The sequence below is a fragment of the Nerophis lumbriciformis genome, linkage group LG02 (genome assembly GCF_033978685.3).
Source record: "Nerophis lumbriciformis linkage group LG02, RoL_Nlum_v2.1, whole genome shotgun sequence".
Lineage (NCBI taxonomy): Eukaryota > Metazoa > Chordata > Actinopteri > Syngnathiformes > Syngnathidae > Nerophis > Nerophis lumbriciformis.
This window is the reverse complement of record NC_084549.2, coordinates 2,213,318-2,230,397: the sequence shown is the minus strand read 5'-3', so window position 1 is coordinate 2,230,397 and position 17,080 is coordinate 2,213,318. Positions and strand designations below refer to the sequence as shown.

The 17,080-nt window shown below is 36.6% G+C and overlaps 1 protein-coding gene across 3 annotated transcripts in view; it reads left to right on the top strand.

Moving 5' to 3' along the window:
* Window positions 1-17,080, top strand: part of dachc (dachshund c) — a 210,341-nt gene that overhangs the window by 123,457 nt on the left and 69,804 nt on the right. For all 3 annotated transcript variants that reach the window (XM_061927549.2, XM_061927626.2, XM_061927715.2), the window contains exons 5-6: window positions 14,851-14,971; window positions 15,044-15,157. In XM_061927549.2, coding sequence (XP_061783533.2) covers window positions 14,851-14,971; window positions 15,044-15,157 — 235 coding nt within the window. The remainder of the gene's footprint in view (window positions 1-14,850; window positions 14,972-15,043; window positions 15,158-17,080) is intronic.

Genomic DNA, 17,080 nt, shown 5'->3' with positions numbered 1-17,080 from the left:
TGAATGGGAAATATACAATCGACTACATATCCCACATTTCTCATCCACACACTCTGCTCACCTTGGACAATCAAACTACCATTTTCCAAGTTTAAAAAAATTCCAGGAATTTCCTGTTTTTTCCAAAACCTGGAAAGTTTTCCCAGTCAACATATTTCAACCGTTTTTGACCATTCGACCTTCAGAAAATTCTTCCTAATTGGGACAACAAAAGGTATCTTTTTTTTTTCGTAAAAATTCCTGGTTTTCCCAAAATTCCAGGAATTCCAAAATACCAATTGCTGCTGTTGGTAGGTCAACATTTTTCAACCGTTTCGAAAAATCCCAACACCAACTCATTTATATCATCAAGGTCAATTGTGCTAGTATCAATATTTTCAAAAATTCCCAGTTTTCCCTAAATTCCCAAATGTCCAGGGGAATTTCCATTCAAATTTCACATTTTTTAAACCCGAATCTGACATTTTAACCATTCAACCCACACTGCTCTTCCCATATATCAAACGCAAAACATGTTTTCCCTTGAAGAAAATTCCAGATTTTCCCAGAATTTCCAGTAATTTTCCTCCTCATGACAACGAATGGGAAATATACAATCGACTACATATCCCACATTTCTCATCCGATTTGAACCATTCCAACATCCACACACTCCGCTCACCTTGGACAATCAAACTAACATTTTCCAAGTTCCAAAAAATTCCAGGAATTCCCAGAATTCCCTGTTTTTCCAAAACCTGGAAAGTTTTCCCAGTCCACATATTTCAACCGTTTTTGACCATTCTACCTTTAGAACATTTTTCCTAATTGGGACAAAAAAAGTGAGGGTTTTTTTTGTAAAAATTCTCGGTTTTCCCTAAATTCCAGGAATTCCGAAATACCCATTGTTGCTGTTAGTAAGTCAACAATTTTCAACCGTTTCGAAAAATCCCAACACCAACTCATTTATATCATCAAGGTCAATTGTGCTAGTATCAATATTTTCAAAAATTCCCAGTTTTCCCTAAATGCCCAAATGTCCAGGAAATTTCCATTCAAATTTCACATTTTTTAAACCCGAATCTGACATTTTAACCATCCAACCCACACTGCTCTTCCCATATATCAAACACAAAACATGCTTTCCCTTGAACAAAATTCCAGATTTTCCCAGAATTTCCAGTAATTTTCCTCGTCATGACAATGAATGGGAAATATACAATCGACTACATATCCCACATTTCTCATCCACACACTCTGCTCACCTTGGACAATCAAACTACCATTTTCCAAGTTTAAAAAAATTCCAGGAATTTCCTGTTTTTTCCAAAACCTGGAAAGTTTTCCCAGTCCACATATTTCAACCGTTTTTGACCATTCGACCTTCAGAAAATTCTTCCTAATTGGGACAACAAAAGGTATCTCTTTTTTTTCGTAAAAATTCCTGGTTTTCCCAAAATTCCAGGAATTCCAAAATACCAATTGCTGCTGTTGGTAGGTCAACATTTTTCAACCGTTTCGAAAAATTCCAACACCAACTCATTTATATCATCAAGGTCAATTGTGCTAGTATCAATATTTTCAAAAAGTCTCGGTTTTCCCTAAATTCCCAAATGTCCAGGGGAATTTCCATTCAAATTTCACATTTTTTAAACCCGAATCTGACATTTTAACCATTCAACCCACACTGCTCTTCCCATATATCAAACGCAAAACATGTTTTCCCTTGAAGAAAATTCCAGATTTTCCCAGAATTTCCAGTAATTTTCCTCCTCATGACAATGAATGGGAAATATACAATCGACGACATATCCCACATTTCTCATCCACACACTCTGCTCACCTTAGACAATCAAACGGCCATTTTCCAAGTTTAAAAAAATTCCAGGAATTCCCTGTTTTTTCCAAAACCTGGAAAGTTTTCACAGTCCACATTTTTCAACCGTTTTTGACCATTCCACCTTCAGAACATTTTTCCTAATTGGGACAACAAAAGTGAGGTTTTTTTTGTAAAAATTCTCGGTTTTCCCTAAATTCCAGGAATTCCAAAATACCAATTGCTACTGTTGGTAGGTCAACATTTTTCAACCATTTCGAAAGATTCCAACACCAACTCATTTATATCATCAAGGTCAATTGTGCTAGTATCAATATTTTCAAAAATTCCCAGTTTTCCCTAAATGCCCAAATGTCCAGAAAATTCCCATTCAAATTTCTCAAAATGTATAACATTTTTTAAACCCGAATCTGACATTTTAACCATCCAACCCACACTGCTCTTCCCATATATCAAACACAAAACATGCTTTCCCTTGAACAAAATTCCAGATTTTCCCAGAACTTCCAGTAATTTTCCTCGTCATGACAATGAATGGGAAATATACAATCGACTACATATCCCACATTTCTCATCCGATTTGAACCATTCCAACATCCACACACTCCGCTCACCTTGGACAATCAAACTACCATTTTCCAAGTTCCAAAAAATTCCAGGAATTCCCTGTTTTTCCAAAACCTGGAAAGTTTTCACAGTCCACATATTTCAACCGGTTTTGACCATTCCACCTTCAGAACATTTTTCCTAATTGGGACAACAAAAGTGAGGGTTTTTTTTGTAAAAATTCTCAGTTTTCCCTAAATTCCAGGAATTCCAAAATACCAATTGCTACTGTTGGTAGGTCAACATTTTTCAACCGTTTCAAAAGATTCCAACACCAACTCATTTATATCATCAAGGTGAATTGTGCTAGTAACAATATTTTCAAAAAGTCCCGGTTTTCCCTAAAATCCCAAATGTCCAGGGGAATTTCCATTCAAATTTCACATTTTTTAAACCCGAATCTGACATTTTAACCATCCAACCCACACTGCTCTTCCCATATATCAAACGCAAAACATGTTTTTCCTTGAAGAAAATTCCAGATTTTCCCAGAATTTCCAGTAATTTTCCTCCTCATGACAATGAATGGGAAATATACAATCGACTACATATCCCACATTTCTCATCCACACACTCTGCTCACCTTAGACAATCAAACGACCATTTTCCAAGTTTAAAAAAATTCCAGGAATTCCCTGTTTTGTCCAAAACCTGGAAAGTTTTCACAGTCCACATTTTTCAACCGTTTTTGACCATTCGACCAGCAGAAAATTCTTCCTAATTGGGACAACAAAAGGTATCTCCTTTTTTCGTAAAAATTCCTGGTTTTCCCAAAATTCCAGGAATTCCAAAATACCAATTGCTACTGTTGGTAGGTCAACATTTTTCAACCGTTTCGAAAAATTCCAACACCAACTCATTTCTATCATCAAGGTCAATTGTGCTAGTATCAATATTTAAAAAAATTCCCAATTTTCCCTAAATTCCCAAATGTCCAGGAAATTCCCATTCAAATTTCTCAAAATGTATGACATTTTTTAAACCCGAATCTGACATTTTAACCATCCAACCCACACTGCTCTTCCCATATATCAAACACAAAACATGTTTTCCCCTGAACAAAATTCCAGATTTTCCCAGAATTTCCAGTATTTTTCCTTCTCATGACAATGAATGGGAAATATACAATCGACTACATATCCCACATTTCTCATCCGATTTGAACCATTCCAACATCCACACACTCCACTCACCTTGGACAATGAAACTACCATTTTCCAAGTTCCAAAAAAATTCCAGGAATTCCGAGAATTCCTTGTTTTTCCAAAACCTGGAAAGTTTTCCCAGTCCACATATTTCAACCGTTTTTGACCATTCTACCTTTAGAACATTTTTCCTAATTGGGACAAAAAAAGTGAGGGTTTTTTTTGTAAAAAATTCTCGGTTTTCCCTAAATTCCAGGAATTCCAAAATACCCATTTTTGCTGTTAGTAAGTCAACAATTGTCAACCGTTTCGAAAAATCCCAACACCAACTCATTTATATCATCAAGGTCAATTGTGCTAGTATCAATATTTTCAAAAATTCCTGGTTTTCCATAAATTCCCAAATGTCCAGGGGAATTTCTATTCAAATTTCTCAAAATGTATCAAATTTTTTAAACTCAAATATGACATTTTAACCATTCAACCCACACTGCTCTTCCCATACATCAAACGCAAAACATGTTTTCCCTTGAAGAAAATTCCAGATTTTCCCAGAATTTCCAGTAATTTTCCTCCTCATGACAATGAATGGGAAATATACAATCGACGACATATCCCACATTTCTCATCCACACACTCTGCTCACCTTAGACAATCAAACGACCATTTTCCAAGTTTAAAAAAATTCCAGGAATTCCCTGTTTTTTCCAAAACCTGGAAAGTTTTCACAGTCCGCATTTTTCAACCGTTTTTGACTATCCGACCTTCAGAAAATTCTTCCTAATTGGGACAACAAAAGGTATCTCTTTTTTTCGTAAAAATTCCTGGTTTTCCCAAAATTCCAGGAATTCCAAAATACCAATTGCTGCTGTTGGTAGGTCAACATTTTTCAACCGTTTCGAAAAATTCCAACACCAACTCATTTCTATCATCAAGGTCAATTGTGCTAGTATCAATATTTTCAAAAATTCCCGGTTTTCCCTAAATGCCCAAATGTCCAGGAAATTCCCATTCAGATTTCTCAAAATGTATAACATTTTTTAAACCCGAATCTGACATTTTAACCATCCAACCCACTGCTCTTCCCATACATCAAACACAAAACATGCTTTCCCTTGAACAAAATTCCAGATTTTCCCAGAATTTCCAGTAATTTTCCTCGTCATGACAATGAATGGGAAATATACAATCGACTACATATCCCACATTTCTCATCCGATTTGAACCATTCCAACATACACACACTCCGCTCACCTTGGACAATGAAACTACCGTTTTCCAAGTTCCAAAAAAATTCCAGGAATTCCTAGAATTCCCTGTTTTTCCAAAACCTGAAAGTTTTCACAGTCCACATATTTCAACCGGTTTTGACCATTCCACCTTCAGAACATTTTTCCTAATTGGGACAAAAAAAGTGAGTTGTTTTTTTTGTAAAAATTCTCGGTTTTCCCAAAATTCCAGGAATTCCGAAATACCCATTGTTGCTGTTAGTAAGTCAACAATTGTCAACCGTTTCGAAAAATCCCAACACCAACTCATTTATATCATCAAGGTCAATTGTGCTAGTATCAATATTTTCAAAAATTCCCAGTTTTCCCTAAATTCCCAAATGTCCAGGGGAATTTCCATTCAAATTTCACATTTTTTAAACCCGAATCTGACATTTTAACCATTCAACCCACACTGCTCTTCCCATATATCAAACGCAAAACATGTTTTCCCTTGAAGAAAATTCCAGATTTTCCAGTAATTTTCCTCCTCATGACAACGAATGGGAAATATACAATCGACGACATATCCCACATTTCTCATCCACACACTCTGCTCACCTTAGACAATCAAACGACCATTTTCCAAGTTTAAAAAAATTCCAGGAATTCCCTGTTTTTTCCAAAACCTGGAAAGTTTTCACAGTCCACATTTTTCAACCGTTTTTGACCATTCTACCGTTAGAACATTTTTCCTAATTGGGACAACAAAAGTGAGGTTTTTTTTTGTAAAGATTCTCAGTTTTCCCTAAATTCCAGGAATTCCGAAATACCCATTGTTGCTGTTAGTAAGTCAACAATTTTCAACCGTTTCGAAAAATACCAACACCAACTCATTTCTATCATCAAGGTCAATTGTGCTAGTATCAATATTTTCAAAAATTCCCAGTTTTCCCTAAATGCCCAAATGTCCAGGAAATTCCCATTCAAATTTCTCAAAATGCATAACATTTTTTAAACCCGAATCTGACATTTTAACCATCCAACCCACACTGCTCTTCCCATATATCAAACACAAAACATGTTTTCCCTTGAACAAAATTCCAGATTTTCCCAGAATTTCCAGTATTTTTCCTTCTCATGACAATGAATGGGAAATATACAATCGACTACATATCCCACATTTCTCATCCGATTTGAACCATTCCAACATCCACACACTCCACTCACCTTGGACAATGAAACTACCATTTTCCAAGTTCCAAAAAAATTCCAGGAATTCCTAGAATTCCCTGTTTTTCCAAAACCTGGAAAGTTTTCCCAGTCCACATATTTCAACCGTTTTTGACCATTCTACCGTTAGAACATTTTTCCTAATTGGGACAAAAAAAGTGAGGGTTTTTTTTGTAAAAATTCTCGGTTTTCCCTAAATTCCAGGAATTCCAAAATACCCATTGTTGCTGTTAGTAAGTCAACAATTGTCAACCGTTTCGAAAAATCCCAACACCAACTCATTTATATCATCAAGGTCAATTGTGCTGGTATCAATATTTTCAAAAAGTCCCGGTTTTCCCTAAATTCCCAAATGTCCAGGGGAATTTCCATTCAAATTTCTCAAAATGTATAACATTTTTTAAACCCGAATCTGACCATCCAACCCACTGCTCTTCCCATATATCAAACACAAAACATGCTTTCCCTTGAACAAAATTCCAGATTTTCCCAGAATTTCCAGTAATTTTCCTCGTCATGACAATGAATGGGAAATATACAATCGACCACATATCCCACATTTCTCATCCGATTTGAACCATTCCAACATCCACACACTCCGCTTACCTTGGACAATCAAACTACCATTTTCCAAGTTCCACAAAAATTCCAGGAATTCCCAGAATTCCCTGTTTTTCCAAAACCTGGAAAGTTTTCCCAGTCCACATATTTCAACCGTTTTTGACCATTCTACCTTTAGAACATTTTTCCTAATTGGGACAACAAAAGTGAGGGTTTTTTTGTAAAAATTCTCAGTTTTCCCTAAATTCCAGGAATTTCAAAATACCCATTTTTGCTGTTAGTAAGTCAACAATTGTCAACCGTTTCGAAAAATCCCAACACCAACTCATTTATATAATCAAGGTCAATTGTGCTAGTATCAATATTTTCAAAAATTCCCAGTTTTCCCTAAATTCCCAAATGTCCAGGAAATTCCCATTCAAATTTCTCAAAATGTATAACATTTTTTAAACCCGAATCTGACATTTTAACCATCCAACCCACTGCTCTTCCCATGTATCAAACACAAAACATGCTTTCCCTTGAACAAAATTCCAGATTTTCCCAGAATTTCCAGTAATTTTCCTCCTCATGACAATGAATGGGAAATATACAATCGACTACATATCCCACATTTCTCATCCGATTTGAACCATTCCAACATCCACACACTCCGCTCACCTTGAACAATCAAATTACCATTTTCCAAGTTTCAAAAAATTCCAGGAATTCCCAGAATTCCCTGTTTTTCCAAAACCTGGAAAGTTTTCCCAGTCCACATATTTCAACCGTTTTTGACCATTCTACCTTTAGAACATTTTTCCTAATTGGGAGAAAAAAAGTGAGGGTTTTTTTGGTAAAAATTCTCGGTTTTCCCTAAATTCCAGGAATTCCAACATACCCATTGTTGCTGTTAGTAAGTCAACAATTGTCAACCGTTTCGAAAAATCCCAACACCTACTCATTTATATCATCAAGGTCAATTGTGCTAGTATCAATATTTTCATAAATTCCCAGTTTTCCCTAAATTCCCAAATGTCCAGAAAATTCCCATTCAAATTTTTCAAAATGTATAACATTTTTTAAACCCGAATCTGACATTTTAACCATCCAACCCACTGCTCTTCCCATACATCAAACACAAAACATGTTTTCCCTTGAAGAAAATTCCAGATTTTCCCAGAATTTCCAGTAATTTTCCTCCTCATGACAATGAATGGGAAATATACAATCGACTACATATCCCACATTTCTCATCCGATTTGAGCCATTCCAACATCCACACACTCCGCTCACCTTGGACAATGAAACTACCATTTTCCAAGTTCCAAAAAAATTCCAGGAATTCCTAGAATTCCCTGTTTTTCCAAAACCTGGAAAGTTTTCCCAGTCCACATATTTCAACCGGTTTTGACCATTCCACCTTCAGAACATTTTTCCTAATTGGGACAACCGAAGTGAGGGTTTTTTTGGTAAAAATTCTCGGTTTTCCCTAAATTCCAGGAATTCAAAAATACCAATTGCTACTATTGGTAGGTCAACATTTTTCAACCGTTTCAAAAAATTCCAACACCAACTCATTTATATCATCAAGGTCAATTGTGCTAGTATCAATATTTTCAAAAATCCCCAGTTTTCCCTAAATTCCCAAATGTCCAGGGGAATTTCCATTCAAATTTCTCAAAATGTATCAAATTTTTTAAACTCGAATATGACATTTTAACCATTCAACCCACACTGCTCTTCCCATGTATCAAACGCAAAACATGTTTTCCCTTGAAGAAAATTCCAGATTTTCCCAGAACTTCCAGTAATTTTCCTCCTCATGACAATGAATGGGAAATATACAATCGACTACATATCCCACATTTCTCATCCACACACTCTGCTCACCTTAGACAATCAAACGACCATTTTCCAAGTTTAAAAAAATTCCAGGAATTCCCTGTTTTTTCCAAAACCTGGAAAGTTTTCACAGTCCACATTTTTCAACCGTTTTTGACCATTCGACCTTCAGAAAATTCTTCCTAATTGGGACAACAAAAGGTATCTCTTTTTTTTTGTAAAAATTCCTGGTTTTCCCAAAATTCCAGGAATTCCAAAATACCAATTGCTACTGTTGGCAGGTCAACATTTTTCAACCGTTTCGAAAAATTCCAACACCAACTCATTTATATCATCAAGGTCAATTGTGCTAGTATCAATATTTTCAAAAATTCCCAATTTTCCCTAAATTCCCAAATGTCCAGGAAATTCCCATTCAAATTTCTCAAAATGTATAACATTTTTTAAACCCCAATCTGACATTTTAACCATCCAACCCACACTGCTCTTCCCATATATCAAACACAAAACATGTTTTCCCTTGAACAAAATTCCAGATTTTCCCAGAATTTCCAGTATTTTTCCTTCTCATGACAATGAATGGGAAATATACAATCGACTACATATCCCACATTTCTCATCCGATTTGAACCATTCCAACATCCACACACTCCACTCACCTTGGACAATGAAACTACCATTTTCCAAGTTCCAAAAAAATTTCAGGAATTCCCAGAATTCCCTGTTTTTCCAAAACCTGGAAAGTTTTCACAGTCCACATATTTCAACCGGTTTTGACCATTCTACCTTTAGAACATTTTTCCTACTTGGGAGAAAAAAAGTGAGGGCTTTTTTGGTAAAAATTCTCGGTTTTCCCTAAATTCCAGGAATTCCAACATACCCATTGTTGCTGTTAGTAAGTCAACAATTGTCAACCGTTTCGAAAAATCCCAACACCAACTCATTTATATCATCAAGGTCAATTGTGCTAGTATCAATATTTTCATAAATTCCCAGTTTTCCCTAAATTCCCAAATGTCCAGAAAATTCCCATTCAAATTTTTCAAAATGTATAACATTTTTTAAACCCGAATCTGACATTTTAACCATCCAACCTACTGCTCTTCCCATATATCAAACACAAAACATGTTTTCCCTTGAAGAAAATTCCAGATTTTCCCAGAATTTCCAGTAATTTTCCTCCTCATGACAATGAATGGGAAATATACAATCGACTACATATCCCACATTTCTCATCCGATTTGAACCATTCCAACATCCACACACTCCGCTCACATTGGACAATCAAACTATCATTTTCCAAGTTCCAAAAAAATTCCAGGAATTCCTAAAATTCCCTGTTTTTCCAAAACCTGGAAAGTTTTCACAGTCCACATATTTCAACCGGCTTTGACCATTCCACCTTCAGAACATTTTTCTTAATTGGGACAAAAAAAGTGAGGGTTTTTTTTGTAAAAATTCTCGGTTTTCCCTAAATTCCAGGAATTCCAAAATACCAATTGCTACTGTTGGTAGGTCAACATTTTTCAACCGTTTCAAAAGATTCCAACACCAACTCATTTATATCATCAAGGTCAATTGTGCTAGTATCAATATTTTCAAAAAGTCCCGGTTTTCCCTAAATTCCCAAATGTCCAGGGGAATTTCCATTCAAATTTCTCAAAATGTATCAAATTTTTTAAACTCAAATATGACATTTTAACCATTCAACCCACTGCTCTTCCCATATATCAAACACAAAACATGCTTTCCCTTGAACAAAATTCCAGATTTTCCCAGAATTTCCAGTAATTTTCCTCGTCATGACAACGAATGGGAAATATACAATCGACGACATATCCCACATTTCTCATCCGATTTGAACCATTCCAACATCCACACACTCCGCTCACCTTGGACAATGAAACTACCATTTTCCAAGTTCCAAAAAAATTCCAGGAATTCCCAGAATTCCCTTTTTTTCCAAAACCTGGAAAGTTTTCAAAGTCCACATATTTCAACCGGTTTTGACCATTCCACCTTCAGAACATTTTTCCTAATTGGGACAACAAAAGTGAGGGTTTATTTTGTAAAAATTCTCGGTTTTCCCTAAATTCCAGGAATTCCAAACTACCAATTGCTACTGTTGGTAGGTCAACATTTTTCAACCGTTTTGAAAGATTCCAACACCAACTCATTTATATCATCAAGGTCAATTGTGCTAGTATCAATATTTTCAAAAAGTCCCGGTTTTCCCTAAATTCCCAAATGTCCAGGGGAATTTCCATTCAAATTTCTCAAAATCTATAAAAATTTTTAAACCCGAATCTGACATTTTAACCATTCAACCCACACTGCTCTTCCCATATATCAAACACAAAACATGTTTTCCCTTGAAGAAAATTCCAGATTTTCCCAGAATTTCCAGTAATTTTCCTCCTCATGGCAATGAATGGGAAATATACAATCGACTACATATCCCACATTTCTCATCCACACACTCTGCTCACCTTAGACAATCAAACGACCATTTTCCAAGTTTAAAAAAAATTCCAGGAATTACCTGTTTTTTCCAAAACCTGGAAAGTTTTCACAGTCCACATTTTTCAACCGGTTTTGACCATTCCACCTTCAGAACATTTTTCCTAATTGGGACAACAAAAGTGAGGGTTTTTTTGTAAAAATTCTCAGTTTTCCCTAAATTCCAGGAATTTCAAAATACCCATTTTTGCTGTTAGTAAGTCAACAATTGTCAACCGTTTCGAAAAATCCCAACACCAACTCATTTATATAATCAAGGTCAATTGTGCTAGTATCAATATTTTCAAAAATTCCCAGTTTTCCCTAAATTCCCAAATGTCCAGGAAATTCCCATTCAAATTCCTCAAAATGTATAACATTTTTTAAACCCGAATCTGACATTTTAACCATCCAACCCACTGCTCTTCCCATGTATCAAACACAAAACATGCTTTCCCTTGAACAAAATTCCAGATTTTCCCAGAATTTCCAGTAATTTTCCTCCTCATGACAATGAATGGGAAATATACAATCGACTACATATCCCACATTTCTCATCCGATTTGAACCATTCCAACATCCACACACTCCGCTCACCTTGAACAATCAAATTACCATTTTCCAAGTTTCAAAAAATTCCAGGAATTCCCAGAATTCCCTGTTTTTCCAAAACCTGGAAAGTTTTCCCAGTCCACATATTTCAACCGTTTTTGACCATTCTACCTTTAGAACATTTTTCCTAATTGGGAGAAAAAAAGTGAGGGTTTTTTTGGTAAAAATTCTCGGTTTTCCCTAAATTCCAGGAATTCCAACATACCCATTGTTGCTGTTAGTAAGTCAACAATTGTCAACCGTTTCGAAAAATCCCAACACCTACTCATTTATATCATCAAGGTCAATTGTGCTAGTATCAATATTTTCAAAAATTCCTGGTTTTCCCTAAATTCCCAAATGTCCAGGGGAATTTCCATTCAAATTTCTCAAAATGTATCAAATTTTTTAAACTCAAATATGACATTTTAACCATTCAACCCACACTGCTCTTCCCATATATCAAACGCAAAACATGTTTTTCCTTGAAGAAAATTCCAGATTTTCCCAGAATTTCCAGTAATTTTCCTCCTCATGACAATGAATGGGAAATATACAATCGACTACATATCCCACATTTCTCATCCGATTTGAACCATTCCAACATCCACACACTCCGCTCACCTTGGACAATCAAACTACCATTTTCCAAGTTCCACAAAAATTCCAGGAATTCCCAGAATTCCCTGTTTTTCCAAAACCTGGAAAGTTTTCCCAGTCCACATATTTCAACCGTTTTTGACCATTCTACCTTTAGAACATTTTTCCTAATTGGGACAAAAAAGTGAGGTTTTTTTTTGCAAAACATTCTCGGTTTTCCCTAAATTCCAGGAATTCCAAAATACCCATTGTTACTGTTAGTAGGTCAACATTTTTCAACCGTTTCAAAAGATTCCAACACCAACACATTTATATCATCAAGGTCAATTGTGCTAGTATCAATATTTTCAAATAGTCCCGGTTTTCCCTAAATTCCCAAATTTCCAGGGGAATTTCCATTCAAATTTCACATTTTTTAAACCCGAATCTGACATTTTAACCATTCAACCCACACTGCTCTTCCCATATATCAAACACAAAACATGCTTTCCCTTGAACAAAATTCCAGATTTTCCCAGAATTTCCAGTAATTTTCCTCGTCATGACAATGAATGGGAAATATACAATCGACTACATATCCCACATTTCTCATCCACACACTCTGCTCACCTTGGACAATCAAACTACCATTTTCCAAGTTCCAAAAAATTCCAGGAATTCCCTGTTTTTCCAAAACCTGGAAAGTTTTCCCAGTCCACATATTTCAACCGTTTTTGACCATTCTACCGTTAGAACATTTTTCCTAATTGGGACAAAAAAAGTGAGGTTTTTTTTTGTAAAAATTCTCGGTTTTCCCTAAATTCCAGGAATTCCAAAATACCCATTGTTGCTGTTAGTAAGTCAACAATTTTCAACCGTTTCGAAAAATCCCAACACCAACTCATTTATATCATCCAAGTTAATTGTGCTAGTATCAATATCTTCAAAAATTCCCAGTTTTCCCTAAATTCCCAAATGTCCAGGAAATTCCCATTCAAATTTCTCAAAATGTATAACATTTTTTAAACCCGAATCTGACATTTTAACCATCCAACCCATACTGCTCTTCCCATGTATCAAACACAAAACATGTTTTCCCTTGAACAAAATTCCAGATTTTCCCAGAATTTCCAGTAATTTTCCTCCTCATGACAATGAATGGGAAATATACAATCGACTACATATCCCACATTTCTCATCCACACACTCTGCTCACCTTAGACAATCAAACGACCATTTTCCAAGTTTAAAAAAATTCCAGGAATTCCCTGTTTTTTCCAAAACCTGGAAAGTTTTCACAGTGCACATTTTTTCAACCGTTTTTGACCATTCGACCTTCAGAAAATTCTTCCTAATTGGGACAACAAAAGGTATCTCTTTTTTTCGTAAAAATTCCTGGTTTTCCCAAAATTCCAGGAATTCCAAAATACCAATTGCTACTGTTGGTAGGTCAACATTTTTCAACCGTTTTGAAAAATTCCAACACCAACTCATTTATATCATCAAGGTCAATTGTGCTAGTATCAATATTTTCAAAAATTCCCAGTTTTCCCTAAATTCCCAAATGTCCAGGGGAATTTCCATTCAAATTTCACATTTTTTAAACCCGAATCTGACATTTTAACCATTCAACCCACACTGCTCTTCCCATATATCAAACGCAAAACATGTTTTCCCTTGAAGAAAATTCCAGATTTTCCCAGAATTTCCAGTAATTTTCCTCCTCATGACAACGAATGGGAAATATACAATCGACGACATATCCCACATTTCTCATCCACACACTCTGCTCACTTTGGACAATCAAACGACCATTTTCCAAGTTTAAAAAAATTCCAGGAATTCCCTGTTTTTTCCAAAACCTGGAAAGTTTTCACAGTCCACATATTTCAACCGGTTTTGACCATTCCACCTTCAGAAAATTCTTCCTAATTGGGACAACAAAAGGTATCTCTTTTTTTCGTAAAAATTCCTGGTTTTCCCAAAATTCCAGGAATTCCAAAATAGCAATTGCTACTGTTGGTAGGTCAACATTTTTCAACCGTTTCAAAAGATTCCAACACCAACTCATTTATATCATCAAGGTCAATTGTGCTAGTATCAATATTTTTAAAAATTCCCAGTTTTCCGTAAATTCCCAAATGTCCAGAAAATTCCCATTCAAATTTCTCAAAATGTATAACATTTTTTAAACCCAAATCTGACATTTTAACCATCCAACCCACACTGCTCTTCCCATGTATCAAACACAAAACATGTTTTACCTCGAACAAAATTCCAGATTTTCCCAGAATTTCCAGTAATTTTCCTCCTCATGACAATGAATGGGAAATATACAATCAACTACACATCCCACATTTCTCATCCGATTTGAACCATTCCAACATCCACACACCCCGCTCACCTTGGACAATCAAACTACCATTTTCCAAGTTCCAAAAAAATTCCAGGAATTCCCAGAATTCCCTGTTTTTCCAAAACCTGGAAAGTTTTCACACATTTTTCAACCGTTTCGAAAAATTCCAACACCAACTCATTTATATCATCAAGGTCAATTGTGCTGGTATCAATATTTTTAAAAATTCCCAATTTTCCCTAAATTCCCAAATGTCCAGGGAATTCCCATTCAAATCCCCCGAACCTCCCCTTGCCACCCCATCTCCCGAATTCGGAGGTCTCAAGGTTGGCAAGTATGAAATAGAGGCCGAGGCGTATCTGCTGCGGGTGTACCTAATGTTTTGGCTGCTTCACATTGAGTATGACTGACAGCTGTCACTTTGCCCCGCAGGAGCGCATGCACGACAGCCCCTCCCCCTGCCCCTCGCTGGAGGAAGCTCACATGTCGTCCAATCACAGCAGCAGCGTGTCCAGTTCGCCCTCTCACACAGAACACCCGACAGAAAACACACGTACGTACTCCAAGTTGTGTGTTGTGTGTTGTGAGTGTTTGCTCACACTCACAGTACTTGTGAATACTTCAGATCAACTCCATGATGGCCTCACACTCAGCCACTGTGTGTTGGCACACTCGGCCATCAGAGAGTCACACTGCCTGGAATACAGCAAGGACATCAAGAAGGGGCGTGTTGACAAAGGTGAGAAAATGTACTGTTTTGGAAGTAGGACGACTTTGGAATTTGACCTAAAAGAAAACAGCTTTGAGGGCGGGAGATCAAAATGTCATGAATGAAGTATGGAAGTGATTTGGTTTAACCGCAAAGAAGACAAAGTGTGAATTGGAGGAAGCCGATAATTGCAAAAAAATTATTATTATTATTATTTGTCACGTTCAAACACTGAGGACATCTATTAAACAAGACAAAAGGCAAGGAATCAAACAGAGACAGAATTCAATTTGGACTCAATATTGAGGAGAGACATGGCCACTGCACCCTCTGTACAGTCCTGCACCACGCTCTGACGAAGAAGGTTTTCGTCCCCTCTTTTATTTAGATGTTCAACGTTCACGCATCAACACCTGTCTCAGCAGGAATGGGGAGTATGTAAAACAGTCATTGTTTTCGGTCACATTGAAGACAAAAGAAGAAGATCCCTCGGGCTTGGGTTCGTCCTGGATTCAGCTTGGGCAGGTTTTTCGAGGACAATGGATGACCCCTCCCGTCTCATTCCATCGTCCGCAGTGGAATCTTCCGAGCGTTTGGCTTGGTGCGACAAAGACCGCTTCTTGTCTGTTCATTGAGAACTCAGAATGGAAAGTTTTTTGATAATTTAAATACAATTTTTCTGACATTATTATTACCGTATTTTTCGGACTATAAGTCGCAGTTTTTTTCATAGTTTGGCCGGGGGTGCGACTTATACTCAGGAGCGACTTATGTGTGAAATTGTTAAAAAATTAGCATAACACATTAAATATCAAATAATATTAAAGCTGCAAGCAGCATTGGTCGGGCCCGCGTATTTGGCAGGTGCTAGTCCTAAGTGTCCCAATACTTTTGTCTACTTTTAGTCTGAAGTGTCCCAAGACTTTTGTCTAGTGTACCTACCTTGTCTGCATTGTGTGGGCACGTTGGTGCTTCCTGCTTTTAAGCAGCCATCTTGAAAAAACAGCAGCGCAGCGGGTCTTTGAAGGGTCATAAAATCAAAACCGGAGCAGGTATTAAAACACTGTTCTATACTTTTATACACAAGGGTTCAATCTCTCTCCTGTGTTAGTTTGAAGCCGAAACGACAAACGCGCTCAGAGGAGATAGATTTTGAAGGAAGGTGACCGGTTTTTACAAAAAAATGTGTTTTGAAGGGGGAATAGCAAACTTCCTGTTGATTTTCGCTGGGGGTTGTCAATTTATAAAATGTAGGTCTAAGTTAGACCTACATATAGGTTTTTGTTTCATGTCTCTCCGACCTTCCCAGTGGGAGTTACAGGCAGTTTTGTCATTTTTTTCTTCCGAGGAGCAGTTTTTTCTCCGTTTTATTCAAAAATTGCTCTAGAGCGCAATTTAGAGATTTGGGGTTAGGTTTTTTTTATTAGATCACAATTTTTGCCAGTCCTGATGTGTGTGTTCAGTTTGGTGAGTTTTGAAGCATGTTAAGGGGGTCAAATTACAGCTCAAAGAGGCAAAAGTGACTGTTTTTAGTACTTTTTTGTCTTGAAGGGGGAATTGCCAACTTCCTGTTGATTTTAGCCCGAGAATGTACCATTATGAAATCTAGGTCTGAGTCAGACCTACATAAAAGTTTTTGTTTCATGTCTCTCCGACTTTCCAAGTGGGAGTTACAGGCAGTCTAGTTTTTTTTTTCCTAGGGGGCGCTAGAGCGCAATTTTGAGTTTTGTGGTTCGGTTTTTTTTAAAAAAAAGGCAATTTTCGCAGGTCCTGATGTGTGGGTCAAATATGGTGAGTTTTGAAGCTTTGAAGTTTTGAAGACTCCCTTTGGGAGTCCTTATGCAATGGGCCATGCGGGCCCTAATTATTGATCTCATTGACGTAAGAGACTAGACGTATAAGATTTCATGGGATTTAGCGATTAGAAGTGACAGATTGTTTGGTAAACGTATA